Source organism: Pinus tabuliformis, chromosome 3_1 (assembly GCF_031772625.1).
Source record: "Pinus tabuliformis cultivar Carrire ecotype Pingquan chromosome 3_1, CPIR1, whole genome shotgun sequence".
Taxonomy (NCBI): Eukaryota; Viridiplantae; Streptophyta; class Pinopsida; order Pinales; family Pinaceae; genus Pinus; species Pinus tabuliformis.
In genome coordinates, this window is record NC_142301.1 from 518,811,353 (window position 1) to 518,833,677 (window position 22,325).

Consider the following 22,325-nt stretch of genomic DNA (forward strand, 5'->3'; position numbering starts at 1 on the left):
TCCACACATATTATTATTATCTAATTTTAAGGTCACGGCCAAGCCAGACACCAAATTGGTGTATGAAACAACCTTATTTGTGGGACAAGGGACCCAGTTCGGCGCAGGTCAGTGTACAAAAGCAACACCAAATTGGTGTATGAAACACCCTTATTTGTGGGACAAGGGACCCACCTCCCCGCAAGTCAATCTACAAAAACATACATAGTTTACAAAGGCATACATACTCTACCCCTCTATTTTTAAACTTGTATAATTATAATTTATTATTTTTTAAAATACATAAACACAATCCAATTCAATCAAATACTTTTTGAACCAATTGATCACTTCAACTAAATCCTAAAGTACTTCTTGATTTTCTCAACTCAGGTCTGATATATATCAATGGGCAAGTCACAACCACTTTGTCCAATCACCACATCTCATGTGTGGTCTGTAGATAAAAGTGGCCCGGTCAAAACCACTTTGTCAAATTAATATGGCTACAAGCGCTCTGCAACATCATTGCACTAAGTAAATATAGTCAGAGTTAAAATTTCAAAACAAAACCAGCGATCAAATTTGACGATTTTCACACTTCCCTTGTCAATTTTTACCATTTCAACCCAAAAAACCCTTGCCATTCTGGTAAAATTTTAAGCAAATTCGATACCCGTATACGATCATGAAAATAAAGTGCAACATCATCGCTGATGCACTTGCCACGTTGCCACGTCATCCATGACTGGTGCAGATCGGCATTCTAGATACATCTCTACCTACCACACCACCTGGCGTTAGGTATGTGCATGAACCTGTTGTAGGTTCATGAACCTTCTTCATAATGTCGGTCTTCTAGTTCTTATAAATTAATTATAATCATTTTCACTAAACCTTCTAGTTCTTATAAATTAATTATAATCAATTTCACTCAACATTGTTCTTCACCGCCGGTGTGTGAGAATTGTTATTTCACCAAGGTTTTGACATTTGTTTTGCAGACATATTTATATAAAAGTAATTCTCCAGGTTAAGATGGCAGCACTGTAAGTATAAATCACTGCATTGTTTCCTGAAATAATGGCAGAGATTGAAGAAGAATATCAAGAAAATGGGAGAAGACCAAGAAATATAAAACTGAATTTTGTATCTGCTTTATTCACGAATGAATTTTCCTCTACATGGCATTCGATATATTCATGTGAATAGCTACCGTTACATACATAACTAAATTACTCGTTACAAAAACTGTTTAACTACATTTACCCAAAAAACCGTTGTCAAACTAACAAACTCCACCTTGACAACAATTTTCCCATTCATCATCTCTCCTGCAAGCCAAGAGAAGCTAAACACCACCGCAACTTCTCTACTGTAACTGGCTTTGTGAATATGTCTGCACAATTTTCTCGTGTATGGACCTTTTTAAGAGCTACTTTGCCACCATCGATCACATGTCTCAGAAAATGATATCTCACATCAATGTGCTTGGTTCTGCTGTGATAGGCAGGGTTTGTGGCCAAGTGAATAGCACTTTGACTGTCACAAAATACACTCACTTTCTCCTGCGTTCTTCCAATTTCATCGAGCAAACCCTTTAACCAGATTGCTTCTTTACTGGCATCTGAAGCAGCTATATATTCAGCTTCGGTAGTGGACAATGCAACCGTGTCTTGAAGCTTTGACATCCAACTAATTGCTCCACCTGCAAGAGTAAAGACATAACCTGTAGTAGATCTTCTTTTGTCCAAATCACCTGCATAGTCAGCATCTACATATCCGCAGACTGATCCTTCACTACCATTAAAGACGATGCAATGATCTCTTGTGCCTCTTAGATATTGAAGCACCCATTTCACTGCTAGCCAATGTTCTTTACCTGGATTTGCCATGAACCTGCTGACAACTCCAACTGCATGTGAAATGTCAGGTCTTGTAGATACCATCACATACATTAAGTTGCCTACCGCATTTGCATATGGTACATGAGACATATACTGCTTTTCTTCATCAGCTCTAGGACTCAAAACCGAAGAAAGCTTAAAATGGGAAGCTAGAGGAACATTAACAGGTTTCACATTATTCATAGAGAACTTTTCAAGTACCTACTCCACATACTTCTGCTGTGATAACCAAAGCTTACCATTTTTTCTGTCTCTGTGTATCTCCATGCCCAAGATATGTTTTGCTGCTCCAATATCCTTCATATCAAACGCCCTAGAGAGTTGAGCCTTTAACCTGTTGATCTCTTCCATGCTTTTGCTTGCAATAAGCATATCGTCAACATACAAAGCTAAGATAATGAATATGCCATTGAAACTTTTGAAGTACACACAATGATCATACTCACTTCTTATAAAGTTCTGGCTCACCATGAAGGAATCAAACTTCTTGTACCATTGTCTGGGAGACTGCCTCAGACCATACAATGATTTCCTGAGCTTGCAAACTAATCTTCTGCTGCGACCTCGTACAAAACCTTCTGGTTGTTCCATATATATCTCTTCGTTCAAATCACCATGTAGAAAAGTTGTTTTAACATCTAACTGTTCTAACTCAAGATTAAGCAACGCAGTTAGTGCCAACACAGTACGTATAGAAACAAGTTTTACAACTGAAGAAAAAATCTCATGAAAGTCTATACCTTCAACCTGAGAATACCCTTTTGCTACCAGTCTCGCCTTATATCTTTCGATACTACCATCAACTTTCCGTTTCAGCTTGAAGACCCATTTACATCCAACAACACTTCTCCCTTCAGGAAGCTCTACAAGATCCCAGGTATTGTTCTTGGCTAAGGAGTCCATTTCTTCTTCCATAGCCTTTTTCCATTTCTCGCTATCTGTATCATCTATCGCTTCCTGATAACAAGACGGTTCCCCATCTTCAGTAACCAAAGCAAAAGATGAAGCAGAATCTTCATACCTTTTAGGAGTTTTCCTTTCCCTTGTTGACCTTCTCAGAGTGACTGGTTGCTGAACTGGTTCAGAAACTTGCACTGGTTCAGAAGCTTCAATGGCTTCCTTTGTGTCTTCAACACCTTTGTCTCCAGAAGTCTCTCCTTCCTTTCGACTGTCACCGAAAGATCTAGCCTCCAACTAAACTCGTTGACATGGCGATACCTGTTCCTGTTCAACTCTTTCAACATTTGATTTTAACAAAGAGGATTCATCAAATGTTACATCTCTACTAATGACTATCTTCCGCAATGTAGGATCCCACAACCTATATCCTTTCACTGCATAGTCATACCCAACAAAGACATAACATTTCGACTTTGGATCTAATTTTGAACACTGATTTTTCGGAATAAGAGAATAAGCATCACAGCCAAATATCCTCAAATGAGAATAGTCACAAGACTGACCTGTCCAAACTTCTTCAGGAATTTTACAATCAATCACTACTGAAGGTGATCTGTTAACTAAATAACAAGCAGTAGATACTGCTTCTGCCCACAACTCCTTTTGCAAGTTAGCATTGCTGATCATGCTTCTGGCTCTTTCCATAAGAGTCCGATTCATACGCTCAGCAACACCATTTTGCTGAGGAGTATAAACAACAGTTTTGTGTCTAACAATGCCCTCATCCTTACAGTATTGTTCAAACTCAACAGAAGTGAACTCACCACCATTGTCAGTTCTTAGACATTTAATAGATTTGCCTGTTCTTTTCTCTACCATTACTTTAAATTGTTTAAAGACATTGAATACATCAGCTTTCCTTTTTAGCATATAGACCCAAACTCTACGAGAGTAATCATCAATGAACGTTAAAAAATACAATGCACCTGGACCATATGACATAACAGGGGAAGGCCCCCACAGATCAGAATGAATGTAGTCTAAAACATCTTTACTATTATGATTGCCAACTTTAAATCTCTGTTTACACTGTTTCCCATACACACAATGTTTACAGAAATCTAAATTCAAGGATTTCAGACCGGGAAGAGATTTACGTTTCATCAGTATGTGAAGACCTTTCTCGCTCATATGACCCAAACGCTGATGCCACAGACGAGTACATGCTTCTTCCTTTTCTGACGCAACCGCTGCTTCACCGACCTGAGTACTTCCTTTTAACCTGTAAAGATTCTCGACCTTCTCTGCCTTCATAACCACAAGGGCACCTTTGAAGACTTTCAAGACGCCATCCTGACCTGTAAACTTATAACCATCTGAATCCAACACTCCCAAAGAGATTAAATTTTTCTTCAAATCAGGTACATGTCTAACACTAGTTAATGTTCTAACTGTGTTATCATACATCTTAATCCTGATATCTCCCATCCCAACAGTCTGACATGACATATTGTTACCCATAAATACAGAACTACCGTTTACATTTTCATACGAAGTAAACCAATTTCTATGTGGGCACATATGATGCGAAGCACCAGAGTCTAACAGCCAGCTATCAAAACTCTGAGAGACATTACATTCAGGTGAAGTTTCATCTATCATACACAATTCTTCAGCAGATAAAACTTCGTCTACAATACCTGAATCAGCCTGATTCGCTTCGTTCTTTAGGTTTTCGGAATCCTTCCGTTTCCAACAGTCCTTCTTCAAGTGTCCAACTTTACCGCAGTTCCAACATTTTGCCTTACACTTTTTGCCCTTCGATTTCGATCTGGAAGACCCCCTTGGTTTGTCTCCTCTTTCCTTTGAGCGTCCTCTAGCGACCATGGCTTCTGATGTAGTTGTATCGGTGCTGGATTTCCTTCGTACTTCTTCAGACAGAAGAGCTCCCACGACTGATTCAAACTTCAAAGAATCAGCAGAGCTGAAGCTGATTGAGGTTACGAAGTGATCCCATGATTCAGGCAGAGAACACAGCAAGGTTATGGCTTTATCTTCTTCCTGTATTTTGACTTCCATATCTGTTAATTGACAAATTAGTGTATTAAAAACATTCAAATGTTTTGCAACGCTTGAACCTTCTTTCATTCGAAGACTGTATAACTGTCGTTTCAGATAAATTCTGTTGGTTAATGATTTTGTCATATAAAGGTTTTCAAGTTTTTCCCACAAACCTGACGCCGTAGTCTCTTCAACGATGTTGAAGAGAACTTCATCCGCTAGACATAACCGGATGGTACTGAGAGCTCGGGCATCCAAGTCCTCCCAGTCTGAAGTAGTCATGGTTGTAGGTTTCTTAGTAACCCCATCCAATGCCTTGTGCAACCCTTGTTGCACAAGCAGATCCTTAACCTTCAGTTTCCAAAGAGCAAAATTGCTCTTTCCGGTGAATTTCTCCACCTCGAATCTTGCATTCGACATCCTTCGTACTTCTTCAGACAGAAGAGCTCCCACGACTGATTCAAACTTCAAAGAATCAGCAGAGCTGAAGCTGATTGAGGTTACGAAGTGATCCCATGAATCAGGCAGAGAACACAGCAAGGTTATGGCTTTATCTTCTTCCTGTATTTTGACTTCCATATCTGTTAATTGACAAATTAGTGTATTAAAAACATTCAAATGTTCTGCAACACTTGAACCTTCTTTCATTCGAAGACTGTATAACTGTCGTTTTAGATAAATTCTGTTGGTTAATGATTTTGTCATATAAAGGTTTTCAAGTTTTTCCCACAAACCTGACGCCGTAGTCTCTTCAACGATGTTGAAGAGAACTTCATCCGCTAGACATAATCAGATGGTACTGAGAGCTCGGGCATCCAAGTCCTCCCAGTCTGAAGTAGTCATGGTTGTAGGTTTCTTAGTAACCCCATCCAATGCCTTGTGCAACCCTTGTTGCACAAGCAGATCCTTAACCTTCAGTTTCCAAAGAGCAAAATTGCTCTTTCCGGTGAATTTCTCCACCTCGAATCTTGCATTCGACATCTTGGCCATTTTTCCTCCTTCCTAGGGTTTCAGGCTTAAAAAAAAAATAACTTCCCCAATTCAAACAGAAAGACAAGTTTCAAATCCTTTGTTTCTTGCAAACCCTTTTGTTTTTCTAGTTTCAAAACATTCTTGCAAATCTCTTGCAAACTTTTTCTTCTACAATATTTGTAAAAAACAACACTCTTTTCAATCTCTGCTGTCTTAAAAAAAAAAAAAATTCTGAACAACCTTTTCAATCTGCTGTTCTACAATACTGTTGTCTTAACAAAAAATTTCTGCAAACCCTTCCTTTTTTTTTTTCAATATTTTTATAAAAACCACAACTTTTCAATCTTCAACCTTTGTTTTTTTTTTTTTTTAAATAAATTCTGCTAAAAAAAAACAAGTCTGGACACTCCGATCAATACCCGGATTTCACGCTCTGTCACAAATCCTCTGCAACAGTCTGGCTCTTCTGGCTCTTCACGCAGGGACAGCACGTCTACAGGGTTTAAAAAAAAACACCTGCAATTTCCCTCACGCACAGCAGCAATAAAAAAAAAACGCCTGCAATTTCCCTTACGCACAGCCGGGTTGTGGTCACTGGACAGCCTCACGCAATGGTCACTGGACAGCCACTTGCTCTACATGAGCAGCACCTCTCCCGCTGATACAGCCACACACGCAGCACCTCTCACGCACACGCAGCACCTCTCACGCTGAGACAGCCACACACGCAGCACCTCTCACGCTGTCCACAGGGATTCTTCAAGCGATTCTGCAAGAAGGTTCAAGCGATTCTTCTACAGCGTTAACAATGGTGGGTTTGATCACAGGTTCGCACAGCAGGGGTTCGTCCAGGCTCCGATACAACTACATCAAAAGCCATGGTCGCTAGAGGACGCTCAAAGGAAAGAGGAGACAAACCAAGGGGGTCTTCCAGATCGAAATCGAAGGGCAAAAAGTGTAAGGCAAAATGTTGGAACTGCGGTAAAGTTGGACACTTGAAGAAGGACTATTGGAAACAGAAGGATTCCGAAAACCTGAAGAACGAAGCGAATCAGGCTGTTTCAGGTATTGTAGACGAAGTTTTATCTGCTGAAGAATTGTGTATGATAGATGAAACTTCACCTGAATGTAATGTCTCTCAGAGTTTTGATAGCTGGCTGTTAGACTCTGGTGCTTCGCATCATATGTGCCCACATAGAAATTGGTTTACTTCGTATGAAAATGTAAACGGTAGTTCTGTATTTATGGGTAACAATATGTCATGTCAGACTGTTGGGATGGGAGATATCAGGATTAAGATGTATGATAACACAGTTAGAACATTAACTAGTGTTAGACATGTACCTGATTTGAAGAAAAATTTAATCTCTTTGGGAGTGTTGGATTCAGATGGTTATAAGTTTACAGGTCAGGATGGCGTCTTGAAAGTCTTCAAAGGTGCCCTTGTGGTTATGAAGGCAGAGAAGGTCGGGAATCTTTACAGGTTAAAAGGAAGTACTCAGGTCGGTGAAGCAGCGGTTGCGTCAGAAAAGGAAGAAGCAGGTACTCGTCTGTGGCATCAGCGTTTGGGTCATATGAGCGAGAAAGGTCTTCACATACTGATGAAACGTAAATCTCTTCCCGGTCTGAAATCCTTGAATTTAGATTTCTGTAAACATTGTGTGTATGGGAAATAGTGTAAACAGAGATTTAAAGTTGGCAATCGTAATAGTAAAGATGTTTTAGACTACATTCATTCTGATCTGTGGGGGCCTTCCCCTGTTATGTCATATGGAGGTGCATTGTATTTTTTAACGTTCATTGATGATTACTCTCGTAGAGTTTGGGTCTATATGCTAAAAAGGAAAGCTGATGTATTCAATGTCTTTAAACAATTTAAAGTAATGGTAGAGAAAAGAACAGGCAAATCTATTAAATGTCTAAGAACTGACAATGGTGGTGAGTTCACTTCTGTTGAGTTTGAACAATACTGTAAGGATGAGGGCATTGTTAGACACAAAACTGTTGTTTATACTCCTCAGCAAAATGGTGTTGCTGAGCGTATGAATCGGACTCTTATGGAAAGGGCCAGAAGCATGATCAGCAATGCTAACTTGCAAAAGGAGTTGTGGGCAGAAGCAGTATCTACTGCTTGTTATTTAGTTAACAGATCACCTTCAGTAGCGATTGATTGTAAAATCCCTGAAGAAGTTTGGACAGGTCAGTCTTGTGACTATTCTCATTTGAGGATATTTGGCTGTGATGCTTATTCTCTTATTCCGAAAAATCAGCGTTCAAAATTAGATCCAAAGTCGAAATGTTATGTCTTTGTTGGGTATGACTATGCAGTGAAAGGATATAGGTTGTGGGATCCTACATTGCGGAAGATAGTCATTAGTAGAGATGTAACATTTGATGAATCCTCTTTGTTAAAATCAAATGTTGAAAGAGTTGAACAGGAACAGGTATCGCCGTGTCAACGAGTTCAGTTGGAGGCTAGATCTTTCGGTGACAGTCGAAAGGAAGGAGAGACTTCTGGAGACAAAGGTGTTGAAGACACAAAGGAAGCCGTTGAAGCTTCTGAACCAGTGCAAGTTTCTGAACCAGTTCAGCAACCAGTCACTCTGAGAAGGTCAACAAGGGAAAGGAAAACTCCCAAAAGGTATGAAGATTCTGCTTCATCTTTTGCTTTGGTTACTGAAGATGGGGAACCGTCTTGTTATCAGGAAGCGATAGATGATACAGATAGCGAGAAATGGAAAAAGGCTATGGAAGAAGAAATGGACTCCTTAGCCAAGAACAATACCTGGGATCTTGTAGAGCTTCCTGAAGGGAGAAGTGTTGTTGGATGTAAATGGGTCTTCAAGCTGAAACGGAAAGTTGATGGTAGTATCGAAAGATATAAGGCGAGACTGGTAGCAAAAGGGTATTCTCAGGTTGAAGGTATAGACTTTCATGAGATTTTTTCTCCAGTTGTAAAACTTGTTTCTATACGTACTGTGTTGGCACTAACTGCGTTGCTTAATCTTGAGTTAGAACAGTTAGATGTTAAAACAACTTTTCTACATGGTGATTTGAACGAAGAGATATATATGGAACAACCAGAAGATTTTGTATGAGGTCGCAGCAGAAGATTAGTTTGCAAGCTCAGGAAATCATTGTATGGTCTGAGGCAGTCTCCCAGACAATGGTACAAGAAGTTTGATTCCTTCATGGTGAGCCAGAACTTTATAAGAAGTGAGTATGATCATTGTGTGTACTTCAAAAGTTTCAATGGCATATTCATTATCTTAGCTTTGTATGTTGACGATATGCTTATTGCAAGCAAAAGCATGGAAGAGATCAACAGGTTAAAGGCTCAACTCTCTAGGGCGTTTGATATGAAGGATCTTGGAGCAGCAAAACATATCTTGGGCATGGAGATACACAGAGACAGGAAAAATGGTAAGCTTTGGTTATCACAGCAGAAGTATGTGGAGAAGGTACTTGAAAAGTTCTCTATGAATAATGTGAAACCTGTTAATGTTCCTCTAGCTTCCCATTTTAAGCTTTCTTCGGTTTTGAGTCCTAGAGCTGATGAAGAAAAGCAGTATATGTCTCATGTACCATATGCAAATGCGGTAGGCAACTTAATGTATGCAATGGTATCTACAAGACCTGACATTTCACATGCAGTTGGAGTTGTCAGCAGGCTCATGGCAAATCCAGGTAAAGAACATTGGCTAGCAGTGAAATGGGTGCTTCGATATCTAAGAGGCACAAGAGATCATTGCATCGTCTTTAATGGTAGTGAAGGATCAGTCTGCGGATATGTAGATGCTGACTATGCAGGTGATTTGGACAAAAGAAGATCTACTACACAAAAGAAGATCTACTACAGGTTACGTCTTTACTCTTGCAGGTGGAGCAATTAGTTGGATGTCAAAGCTTCAAGACACGGTTGCATTGTCCACTACCGAAGCTGAATATATAGCTGCTTCAGATGCCAGTAAAGAAGCAATCTGGTTAAAGGGTTTGCTCGATGAAATTGGAAGAACGCAGGAGAAAGTGAGTGTACTTTGTGACAGTCAAAGTGCTATTCACTTGGCCACAAACCCTGCCTATCACAGCAGAACCAAGCACATTGATGTGAGATATCATTTTCTGAGACATGTGATCGATGGTGGCAAAGTAGCTCTTAAAAAGGTCCATACACGAGAAAATTGTGCAGACATATTCACAAAGCCAGTTACAGTAGAGAAGTTGCGGTGGTGTTTAGCTTCTCTTGGCTTGCAGGAGAGATGATGAATGGGAAAATTGTTGTCAAGGTGGAGTTTGTTAGTTTGACAACGGTTTTTTGGGTAAATGTAGTTAAACAGTTTTTGTAACGAGTAATTTAGTTATGTATGTAACGGTAGCTATTCACATGAATATATCGAATGCCATGTAGAGGAAAATTCATTCGTGAATAAAGCAGATACAAAATTCAGTTTTATATTTCTTGGTCTTCTCCCATTTTCTTGATATTCTTCTTTTTCTTCTACAATATTTGTAAAAAACAACACTCTTTTCAATCTCTGCTGTCTTAAAAAAAAAAAAATTCTGAACAACCTTTTCAATCTGCTGTTCTATAATACTGCTGTCTTAACAAAACATTTCTGCAAACCCTTCCTTTTTTTTTTTTCAATATTTTTATAAAAACCACAACTTTTCAATCTTCAACCTTTGTTTTTTTTAAAAAAAAAATAAATTCTGCTAAAAAAAACAAGTCTGAACACTCCGATCAATACCCGGATTTCACGCTTTGTCACAAATCCTCTGCAACAGTCTGGCTCTTCTGGCTCTTCACGCAGGGATAGCACGTCTACAGGGTTTAAAAAAAAAACGCTTGCAATTTCCCTCACGCACAGCAGCAATAAAAAAAAACGCCTGCAATTTCCCTTACGCACAGCCGGGTTGTGGTCGCTAGACAGCCTCACGCAATGGTCACTGGACAGCCACTTGCTCTACATGAGCAGCACCACTCCCGCTGATACAGCCACACACGCAACACCTCTCACGCACACGCAGCACCTCTCACGCTGACACAGCCACACACGCAGCACCTCTCACGCTGTCCACGGGGATTCTTCAAGTGATTCTGCAAGAAGGTTCAAGCGATTCTTCTACAGCGTTAACAATGGTGGGTTTGATCACAGGTTCGCACAGCAGGGGTTCGTCCAGGCTCCGATACCACTTGCTGAAATAATGGCAGAGATTGAAGAAGAATATCAAGAAAATGGGAGAAGACCAAGCAATATAAAACTGAATTTTGTATCTGCTTTATTCACGAATGAATTTTCCTCTACATGGCATTCGAGATATTCATGTGAATAGCTACCGTTACATACATAACTAAATTACTCGTTACAAAAACTGTTTAACTACATTTACCCAAAAAACCGTTGTCAAACTAACATTGTTTGATTATATATTTAATTTATTATATCCAAAGTTGTACCCCATTTACCAAAATATTTTCGGTGGCATCGTTTGGCTCCACCGCAGCTATGCAATTCCACACACTCTTACGTCCAAATCGGAGCCTCCTCCATTGTTTGATGGAACGACCAGGTGGGTAGCTAAATTTTTATTGTTACTCTATCTAAATTATCACTTTCTGTTGGATTTTGTATAGTATCATACTCTGTTTAGCGATTAAACACTGAAATTGATCTGGGGTTTGCAGATTGTATATCAGTGTGACATGCCCATATGCCCAGCGAGTTTGGAGTGCCAGGAACATCAAGGTTTCTATCTTGCTGATCCCCTGTTTTGTGTGGGTAAGTCTTCTATTGATATAAGATACCGTTATGCAATGACTGAAACGATTGAAAATAAAATGCAGGGTCTTAGTCAGATTCAGTTAGTTCCGATTGATTTGCAAGACAGACCAGCATGGTACAAGGAGAAAGTTTATCCTCCAAACAAGGTTGGCTCTTGTTTCTATGTTTATCTAATTTTATTCTTGTTTCTATGTTTATCTAATTTTATTTTTCTTTTAGTTACTCAAGGGCAGTTGGATCCGCTATTTGGGTCATGGTTTAATTGCTGTCTAATTAGGGCATGTAGTGTAAAAACTTTGTTATTAGTTTCTTATCTTGATCCAAGTAGATGCAAAAGAGAAATTAGATGGGTTGGTCCTCGTTTTACCATAGCTCAGGTAACAGGGAACACGCTTGCACATTAACAAGCAGTCTAGCAACCTTTTGTTAATTGATAGAGTATTCTGTTTGGCTCAGTAGATTTGATCTATGACCAAGTAAATTGGGGTGGGGATCATAGGGTTATTGCATGAGCTGGATAAGGTTATTACCTTGCCAAATTTGGGGTCTATCTTGCCACAAACCCAAATCTTTTAATATATGTGCATTGTGCTGGCTACAAATTAGTATGTTGTCAGATGCAACTTGAATTAATAAGTGATTTATGAGATAACACACTGTTGCTTAGGGTTCAGATGCAACTCCAAGCTTAAGATCCACACACTTCTCACTGTGTCCTGATAGGTTTGAAGCTTAGAGTTCAAATGCTACTCCAAGTTTATGAGCCATCCTCTCACTGTTGCTTGAGAGGCTGCAATGAGTTTTTGATCATCACGGTTTTAGCCTTTTACAATTTGGGCATGGAATAAGAAAGACCAACACAGATTTGGGATTGCTTTTAACATTCCTAGTCAGCTAGGAAGACCTATTTCTTGTGTGTTTTTGTGTGATCATCACTAATCTTTCAAGCAAGGAACGTGCAGAAATAGAAGTGCCAAATGTCAAATGTTACAAAAGGGCCAAATGTCTGCAAGACATAGAGCGGAACTTGCAAATAACTCACTATTTTCAATTTTCAGGTTCCTTCTCTTGAGCACAATGGCAAGGTCATAGGAGAGAGTCTGGATTTACTCGAGTATCTCGAGAACAATTTTGAAGGACCTAAACTTTTTCCCACGGTATGTGTTACCCTACCTGAATATTGTTAATTTAGGTCATTAGCTAAATCAAAGTGTCCCAATGGTCAGGCACTTCGTATTTGTCAATTTTAGTTTATAATGTTGAAGCCGTTGGAGACTTTTTCAGGGAAACAGGGTAGGGTTGGAACGTTAGCTGTAATACCTTTAGGAGTTATTGTCTAGCTTTACTGCCAGAGTCTATGCTATATAACTTTCTTGCCATTAAACAGGATCCTGCGAAAAAAGAGGCTGCAAATGAGTTACTGAAGTATACAGATACTTCTACAAAAAATACATTCATCGCTTTGACCAAGCCGGATTCTGAGACTGCACAAGAAGCTGGTAAGAACAATTTTTCAGAAGCCATCTCATACATTTGAATAAGATGTCTTATATTCAATGGATTATGAAGAGTGTGGGTTAATATAAATGCACTTCCCATCATGACAGGGCCTGCTCTTGATTATTTGGAAAATGCTCTCGGAAAGTTTTCTGACGGGCCTTTCCTTTTGGGTCAATTCGGTGTGGTACGCCATCTTTATATGTTGTTTGCCATTTGACCTTGTATTATATTATGATCCCAATTGACAATTTAGAGATGTATACCATCACTGCAGGTTGACATTGCATATGGTCCTTTCGTTGAAAGATTTCATGTTGTGTTTCCTGCATTAAAGAATTATGATATCACAGCTGGTAGGCCGAAACTATCGAAATGGATTCAGGCAAGTTAAACTTCTCTTTTATTTGCATTACTCCCTATTTCCAGCGGGGTGCAAAAATGATTGGTTTTCGATTTTTATAATAGATTTTGTGCTTATGTGATAAAAATGCTCAATAGTATTCTGCCTTGAATACAGGAATTACATAAGATTGAAGGATATGCGAAAACAGTGTCCGATCCCGAGTTAATTGTTGAAACATACAAAAGGATACTGGTAGCTTGATTCTAATGCTACATACTTGTGAATAAAGTTGATTCACAATGCATCTCTTATACATTTTTTTCTCATATTGCATTGTCCAGGTGTGAAATGATATAGAAGATTTTAAACTCATTTTTCCTTCTTGTTATGCAGGCTAATTATGCAAAATAACTGTGATGGCGGGATGTAGAAATGATCGAAGGCTGCCTACATATAGTACAATAAAATCTCTTGGATAGGAGAAATTATGTTTATATTTGTAAAAGAGAACTTGTAATAATTTTTTTAGTTGCAAAAGTTTTAATGATACATACCACTGTCCATACGCTGGCATGTATGGAGTTAATAGTTATTAATAAAATTAATATCTTAAATATATCAATGTGTTTATTATATATATTTTTTTCCAATAGAATGTGTTTATTATATTTCTCTCTATGGAGAGATGCAATTAGGATTTTGGTAAGTTCTGAGTTTTTTTATTAATTTTGACAGAAATAATTGATTAAATGATATATAATTAAATATTTATTTTATATATATATATATTTTTTTCCAATAGAATGTGTTTATTATATTTCTCTCTCTATGGAGAGATGCAATTAGGATTTTGGTAAGTTCCGAGTTCTTTTATTAATTTTGACAGAAATAATTATATTTCTCTCTCTATGGAGAGATGCAATTAGGATTTTGGTAAGTTCCGAGTTCTTTTATTAATTTTGACAGAAATAATTGATTAAATGATATATAATTAAATATTTATTTAAAAAAATAAAATAGATATTAGTTGATAATTTTTTTTTAAATACATTTTAAATTATAAAAATTATTTTTTTCAAAATTCCTTAATTCCTTTCTTTCAAATTTGAAAACAGTCCAATTTTAAAAATAGTCAGTCAAAATGGAGAAGAGTTAAAATATATCTCATTTAATCAAAATGAAGAAGAGTTAAAATATATCTCATTTATATCTTTCTTTTTCAAGCTAGTGCAGAAGAGTTAAAATATATCTCATTCTCATTTAATCAAAATGAAGAAGAGTTAAAATATATCTCATTTATATCTTTCTTTTTCAAGCTAGTGCAGAAGAGTTAAAATATATCTCATTTATATCTTTTTAAAGCTAATGCAGGAAAGTGAGACTGTATCTCATTTATATATTTCTTCAAGCTAGTGTAGAAGAGTTAAACTATATTTTTATGTATTTTTCAAAATTTAGAAGAATTAGACTTCACTTCGTTTTTACTATATGTTTATTCAATTATAAAAAGAAATAATACTAGCATTAATAACACAACCATATAATAAAATTATGTAGAGTTTGGTGAATGGGGGGTATCAACTTATCGATTGAGGCACGATGGGTTTAGGCTCTGACGACGCACATCAACACTAACCGCGAAGGAAGGCAACCGCAGTTCGCTGCTTCAGGACCACAGGATGGAGCGTTTTTCGGCGGATAGGGTTTCGGGCGATCGACAGATCAGCACCAGTGTCAGGAGACTACAAACGCTGTCCGGCATGGAAGACCTACCGGAAACGGAACTTGTAGACTTCTCCGAGGACCCGTTGGAAGGTCAGGTCATTTTCACAAGCCATATCTCTGCCCCCCAGGGTTTCGCTCCTCCGTTCTCTGATTCTTCTGATGCCCAGAATATCCTCCCGGTCATTTCCTTACCGGACCCCTTCTCATCTGGTCTCGCAGCCCCGCCGCTCTCTCCTGGCACTGCCTCATTTCTCGCCTCTCATCTGCTTGACCCCGCTGATCTGAATCAGATCCCATCTCCGCCTATTGATCCACCGCCTGTACCTGAGGTTCCTAGGGCAAACTCCTCTCCAAACTTTGGGACAAAACCCTCTGGCGCATTCAGCACCCCAGTTGTAAACCCTAAAACCTCAGGACCTCCTCCACCCGGGGTCTCAAATCCCCTATCCGAGCATCCGTCGGCCCCTCGATCCAAGAAGCAGAGGTCAAATTGCGTTAGGGCAATTTCGAAAGATACCACGGTTATCTTCGGTGACTCCCCGGATTTTGAAGCAACCATGGCTCTTGCTCGCACAATGTTGGTAGGGCACGTGCGGGGGCGCTCCTACACGGTGGACAGATTGACGCGCTGGGTGAAAGAAATCTGGGGTGTACTCCTCACACAGGTGCCGGAGGTTGAGGTTTTACCTCGTGGGTGGTTCTCCCTACAATTTGCATCCGAAGAACACACAAATGCGGTCCTCGAAAGATACTGGCATATCGAAACGGCACCTGTTCTTCTGAAGAGATGGAGTCCGTTATTTGATCCCGAGCATGAGCAAATTGCTGCAGGGCCATTATGGGTCCGTTTACCAGGACTCCCTACACAATACTGGAACGAAGCATCCTTCAAAAAGATCGGCAATGCACTTGGGGCATATCTGGATCATGATCGTGGATACCTGGATACCCGGAGAAAGACTGTCGCTCGCATTCTGGTGCATCTGGACACCAGAGAAGGGCTGGAGGAAAGAATTACATTGCAATGGGGTAAGCTCAGGCGTTATCAGATGCTGGATTACGAAGGAGTACCCTTTCGGTGCAATCGATGCCACCAAGTGGGGCATCTCTATAAGGATTGCCCCTTAATCAAGCGACTGGACAGCACCCCAAAACAATCCCCCATTGCATCCAGGCGGACTTCCCCCATAGTCTCACAGCCAGCGAGGGGATTCACTGTTTCCAACGGAGCTCAGGTGTTCTCAGAGACGAATACACTCGAGGTGCCATCGCCTCCGCTGACTAGGGCTCGGGCAGCTGCTGCAGCCGCTCAAGCATCGGGTACCTGTTCTAACTCTCCCCTTATCTCTATTGCACAATATTCTGATTATGTTTCCTCTGCATCATGTTCCATGGCATTCTGCAATATTCCCCCGCCCCCTCCTCTTCCTTCTACTGCCCCTCCCTCACTGCCTTCCATCTTGTCCCCTCCCCCGTCTCCGTCCTCTGAGACCCCAATTAACAAGATGCCCCAGCACCCATACTCTCTCCGTTCCCGGACTTCCCTCCCGGAATCCTCTGCATGCAATATGGGTTTAGGCATTGTACCCTCGGGTGTGAGCTCCTCTTCTACTAGAGGAAGGAAATCAGATTTAAACAAAGCCATCAAAAGAGCTGGCGCAGAAGTTGCATCAGGTCGACAATCGACCATTGTTGGGGCCCTTAGAGCAAATCCCCCGAAGAGGGGTCCTCCATGAAGTGCCTCTCCTTTAATTGCAGGGGTTTGGCTAGCTCCCCCAAAAAACTAGCCCTCAAACGACTTTTTGAGGTCGAATCCCCCGATATTATCCTCCTGCAAGAAACCTTGGGTCTGGCAGAATCCATCTCCCTCTCGCTGCATAATATCTCGCCCAGATGGAAGTTTATAGCTATGGATGCCTTCGGTAGATCTGGGGGACTGGCGATGGGTTACAATCCCAGAACCATCAGACTGGAATCCTCTTGGGGGGGTCAGGGATTCCTGGGGGCTGACATTTTCTCATTGGACTTAGGTCTCTCTCTCCACATCATCAACATCTATGGCCCTTGTCAACAGAGAGAAACCTTTTGGAGGATGCTTCTCAGCAGGAACTTGATGGATATGGATCGTATCATACTAGGGGGGGATATGAACTTTTCCTTGGGGTTTCGTGAAACTTGGGGATCTCGGGCGCAAGTTGATTCTATTACACCATTCATGAGGAATTTGCTGGAGCAGCATGACCTTGTTGATATACCCATGCAAAATCCCCTACCAACATGGAGGAACAGGCGAGTTGGGGAAGCGGCCTTGGCTCGCAGACTGGATCGATTTCTAATAAAAGGGCCGCTGATTCACCAACTCCACCACTACAAGCAATGGGTGGGATCAGGAGGTATCTCTGATCATTCTCCTATCCTAATGGAAATTAAGGGTCCCCTACCTAAGCCAAAAGCTCCTTATAAGTTCAATCATCTCTGGCTTCAGGACCCAAGCTTCTCTAAACTGGTCTCAGACTTTTGGCATACACACCCTATCGATAGAGAAGCATCGATGGCTAGGGGATTTGTTAAAAATCTGACTGAGCTCAAGCATATAGTGATTGAGTGGGCCAAGGCAAAGAAGGCCAGAGAAGAGGAGCAGCTCATCAAGATTGAAGAAGACCTAAATTCCCTTCTGGATGATCGAAGTCTGGGATTCATCTCCGAAGCAAGCAAGACCCGACTCATTGAGTTAGAGAAGGAAAAGCAAAATATCCTAAAACTCCGGGAGGAATCAATCAGGCTGAGAAGCAGGGCACTTTGGCTGAAGGCAGGGGATGAAAACTCTAGATTCTTCCACAATTTTGCCAAAGGAAGGAAGGTTTCCAATACCATTTGGGATCTTCCTCTTCCTGATGGGGGAGTGGCAGATACCTTCAACAAATTATCCCATCTTGGAACAGCACACTTCAGAAGGATTTTCAAGAGCCCTGCTGGGACCAATCTTGCTGAGATTATCAATGTGGCATCTCATTTTCCCAGATTTGTAAACATCGAGGATGCTGAAGCCCTTACAGATCCTGTTTCCATGGAAGAGCTCGAAAGCACGATCAAATGGTTTCAGAAGGAAAAGAGCCCGGGACCTGATGGATGGACTATTGAGTTCTACATTGCTTTCTTTGATATTTTAGGGGGTGATATCTTAAAGGTGGTTGAGGAAAGCAGAACTTCGGGACAAATCTACCATGCGATCAACTCCACTTTCATCGCCCTCATCCCCAAGTCCGACTCTCCCTCATCTTTTGATGACTTCCGCCCCATCTCCCTGTGTAATGTCCTATACAAAATCATTTCCAAGATTATTGCCAACAGGATCAGGCCAATCCTGTCCAAGCATATTGCTCCCCAGCAATTTGCTTTCCTAGAAGACAGACAAATTCATGAAGCCATAGGATCTGCACAGGAAGCCATTCATTCTATCTGGACTAAACATCTGAAGAGTATTCTCCTCAAAATAGACCTCTCCAAGGCTTTTGACCGAGTCAGCTGGCTCTATATCAAGATGATCCTCATTCATTTGGGCTTCCCTCAACCCCTCATCAACTGGATTATGGCTTGCATTACATCCCCCACTTATAGTATCCTGATAAATGGTGCAGCTTCCCACTTCTTCCACTCAGAGCGAGGTCTGAGACAAGGCTGTCCTTTATCCCCCCTACTCTTTCTCCTGGTCATGGAAGCCTTGAGTCGATTGATCATCTCGGCAAAAAGGGAAGGAACTATCAGAGGCCTGAAGATATCTGAGGACTGCTTCATTACACATCTGCTGTTTGTAGATGATGTTCTTATTCTACTCGATGGCAGTATTCAAGACACCTCGACATTCAACAGGATTCTAAAGCTATTTGCACATGCCACTGGAATGGAGGTCAACCGAACCAAATCTTCTATCACTTTGGTAAATACCTCGGTCAATGAATCTTTTACTGCTCGCCAAGCATTCCCCTATACCACACAGCCCCTGGACAGGGGACTAAAATATCTGGGTTACTGGCTAAAGCCCACCACACAGAAGGTGGCGGATTGGACCTGGCTGATTACCAAAGTGGAGAAAAGGATTACTTGCTGGAGCTTCAGATATCTATCTAGAGCGGGTAGACTCACCTTGATCAAATCTGTTCTAGAAGCCACCCCAGTTTTTTGGATGGCCCTTGCCTGGATCCCCAGGAACATCCTATCAAAACTCAAACAGCTCTGCTCCAGATACCTCTGGGCTGGTAACAAAGAAAAACGCACATTTGCCTGGATAGGATGGAAAGCGATTGCACTGCCCAAGAAATGGGGAGGCTGGGGTCTGAAGGACCTACCTTCCTTCGCTAGTGCGCTGGCGGCCAAGATGGGATGGGCATTGCTCACCTCGCAAAGCTTATGGACTAACATTTCATATCATAAGTACATTTGGCCTCTCAACATCCTGGATTGGGCGAGGCTCCCAGCTTGGAATAAGACAGGCATTTCCTCAATCTGGAAAGCCCTCCTTCATTCTCTCCCACTGATCAGGAATAACATGGCATGGAGAATTAGGAATGGATGCAGTGTCCGCATTGGATTAGATCCATGGAGCGGATGTGGTGGGAGACACAGGCTCCCACAAGAACTGGTGCTATATCTATCTGCCCAAGGAACCAAATTCATCTCACAAATCGCGGACCAAGAACAAACAGACCTTTTCCATCAGGCATGGAAAAATGCCGCACAACTCAACCTCCCACAGAGATGGCACGATGCTTGGAGTGAATTCTGTGAGGCCCTGATGGAATCACATGTCAGAATAACTGAGGGACCGGATGAAAGCATTTGGCATCTGGCGGATAGTGGGAGGTATACACCAAAAGAAGGTTATGTTCACATCATATGGCAGAAAAAACCCGAAGTTCTTGAACGCTGGTGGCACAACTTATGGAAGCTATCTGCTTCCCCACGCTCAAAGCTGTTCACCTGGTGCGTTCTCAGAAACAGAGTACCCACGGGTGAGCACCTCATGCGAAGGGCCCATTTCGGACCAACGAGATGCGTACTGTGCAAGAATGCCAGCGAATCCACAGAGCATCTATTCCTGAGCTGTAACGCGGTCCTTCAATTATGGATCAATTTAAAACAGGATATGAAATTCGCGGGTGAATGGAGAGGAATCGACCTCGTTAATGCATGGATCGATTGGGGGAACAGACATAAAGGCACCAAATTTGTAAATCTGCCCATTATCATAAATTGGTCCATTTGGAAAGCTAGAAACCAACTGATTTTCGAAGAGAAGGCCATTCAATGGCCACTTATTGAAGCCCGGATCATATGTGCATATAATGAAATACCTGATCCTCCTCCTCCAAAATCTCGCATTCCATCCCATCCCCCCGCCATTGACAGGGGGACTCCTTGGGCATACTTTGACGGGGCTGCAAATGCCCAAAGCAGCGGGGGTGGGTTCATACTGCATAAATCTGGAAATCACTCCTATCGCATCAAGGCTGGTTTGGGGGTCGGGACCAACAATTTCGCTGAACTAATATCTCTTCGACATCTGCTTCATTTTGCTTTAAGCCACCAATGTAACAGCATAAACATCTACGGAGATTCACAGATCATTATTAATTGGTTCAACAGCACCACTACATGTCACATTCACACACTCAATAACATACTTGATGAAGTGCTACAGTTCAAGACAGCTTTTAATCACATCTGCGTTTCTCATATATACAGGGAACACAACCAGGATGCTGATAAACTTTCCAAGGAGGCCACGCTGATGGAGAAAGGACATTGGGAGATAACCGAGATTTTGGAACAACAGGAGAAAAAGTTTTACCACCGCCCATATATAGACCCACAATATCCTACTGTGGGTCTGCATGAGAACTGATCTCAAATTAGTAGAAGGACAGCAGCAGTACACAGAACTGCGATTTTTGTAATTTTTTGTAAACTGATGGATGCCATAAGGCATCAACTCATTGAACTATACCGACCATACAGCAATATTTTACAACAGCAGATATATGTATTTATTTTTTTGGTAAATGTACAGAGATACCAATGACAAATTGGGCATATGCGGCACGCATCTACATATGTAACCTTTCATCATTAATGAAATGTTTACGGATTTTTCCAGTGGAAAAAAAAAAAAAAAAAAAAAAACACAACCATATAATTTAAATGGTTGGCAAAGGTAATATGCATCAATTCATAATAACTAGCAATTTCCCTAAAAAGTGCAAAGAGAGACTCATAGGTTTCTTTTGTAGATATGTATGCCATATGCCATGTTTTGGCATATTTTAATTTCTATGGATCTTTATTATATATAATAAGCTTTAACTAAAACCACTAATTTGATTTATCTCTAACAAAATACTAAAAATAGAGAATAACTACTATTAGAAACCACCATTTAAATTCAATTAAAATAATTGGATTATAAAATCATAATAGAATTATTTTTTTATATCATAGCATGAGCAAATCTCTATCCTCCAAAATTTAGGGTATAAACATCCATGTAAAACAAACAATTTGTGTAGCTTGAGTTTGTTGGCTTAGTGTGCATGTTGTTTAGAATTGAAAAATGGTTTAGAGAGGGTTGATATGAAAGATTATGCATAGATGGTGTGCTTAGTAAGTCTATGGTATCAAAATTATTAATAAAATATATTTTTATGGGGTTGATAATAGATTATTTTGGTGGTTGGATAGTTATAAAAATATTTTTGTAAATTATAATAATGAATAATGAATAGCATTTGCATATTTATGAAAGCTTAAAAACAAAATGATGTACAATATAGCTATGAAAATAAAGGTAATGGAATCTATGGAAATAGTTTAATTGGCTATTACAATGTTATAAAGTAATATGTAAAGTATGAAATTTAAAGTTTAAATCCTCATAGGTTAAACAAAAAAATAAACAAACCAATTTGAAATTAAAATAATATATTTAAACTGGGTTTCGGGGGCTCTCCATTAATTAAACTTCGATTTCATTGACCTCTCGAAATTATGTTAATTAAAGTGTGAAACAATGTGAACCATTGATTATTTTGGGACTTGCCAGAAATATAAATTTTGGTACTGTATTCCTTGTTCTATCACCAAGTATTTATGGAAACCTGT

At 40.3% G+C, this 22,325-nt stretch overlaps 2 protein-coding genes across 2 annotated transcripts in view; both read left to right on the forward strand.

The window, feature by feature from the left end:
* LOC149188096 (glutathione S-transferase L3-like) overlaps window positions 1–22,325 on the forward strand; it is a 193,664-nt gene that overhangs the window by 93,125 nt on the left and 78,214 nt on the right. The window lies entirely within an intron of this gene.
* On the forward strand, window positions 886–14,061 carry LOC149188099 (glutathione S-transferase L3-like). Its single transcript, XM_089411578.1, has 10 exons — window positions 886–1,028; window positions 11,325–11,390; window positions 11,506–11,566; window positions 11,665–11,748; window positions 12,661–12,759; window positions 12,990–13,101; window positions 13,210–13,286; window positions 13,377–13,484; window positions 13,620–13,697; window positions 13,839–14,061. The coding sequence occupies exons 1-10, from the start codon at window positions 1,018–1,020 to the stop codon at window positions 13,854–13,856; spliced, it is 714 nt and encodes a 237-aa protein (XP_089267704.1). The 5' UTR covers window positions 886–1,017; the 3' UTR covers window positions 13,857–14,061.

Coding starts and splice junctions, on each gene's coding strand:
- LOC149188099 (XM_089411578.1), top strand. Junction 11,391..11,505: donor TTGTTTGATGGAACGACCAG/GTGGGTAGCTAA, acceptor TGGGGTTTGCAG/ATTGTATATCAGTGTGACAT. Junction 13,287..13,376: donor TTTTGGGTCAATTCGGTGTG/GTACGCCATCTT, acceptor CCATCACTGCAG/GTTGACATTGCATATGGTCC.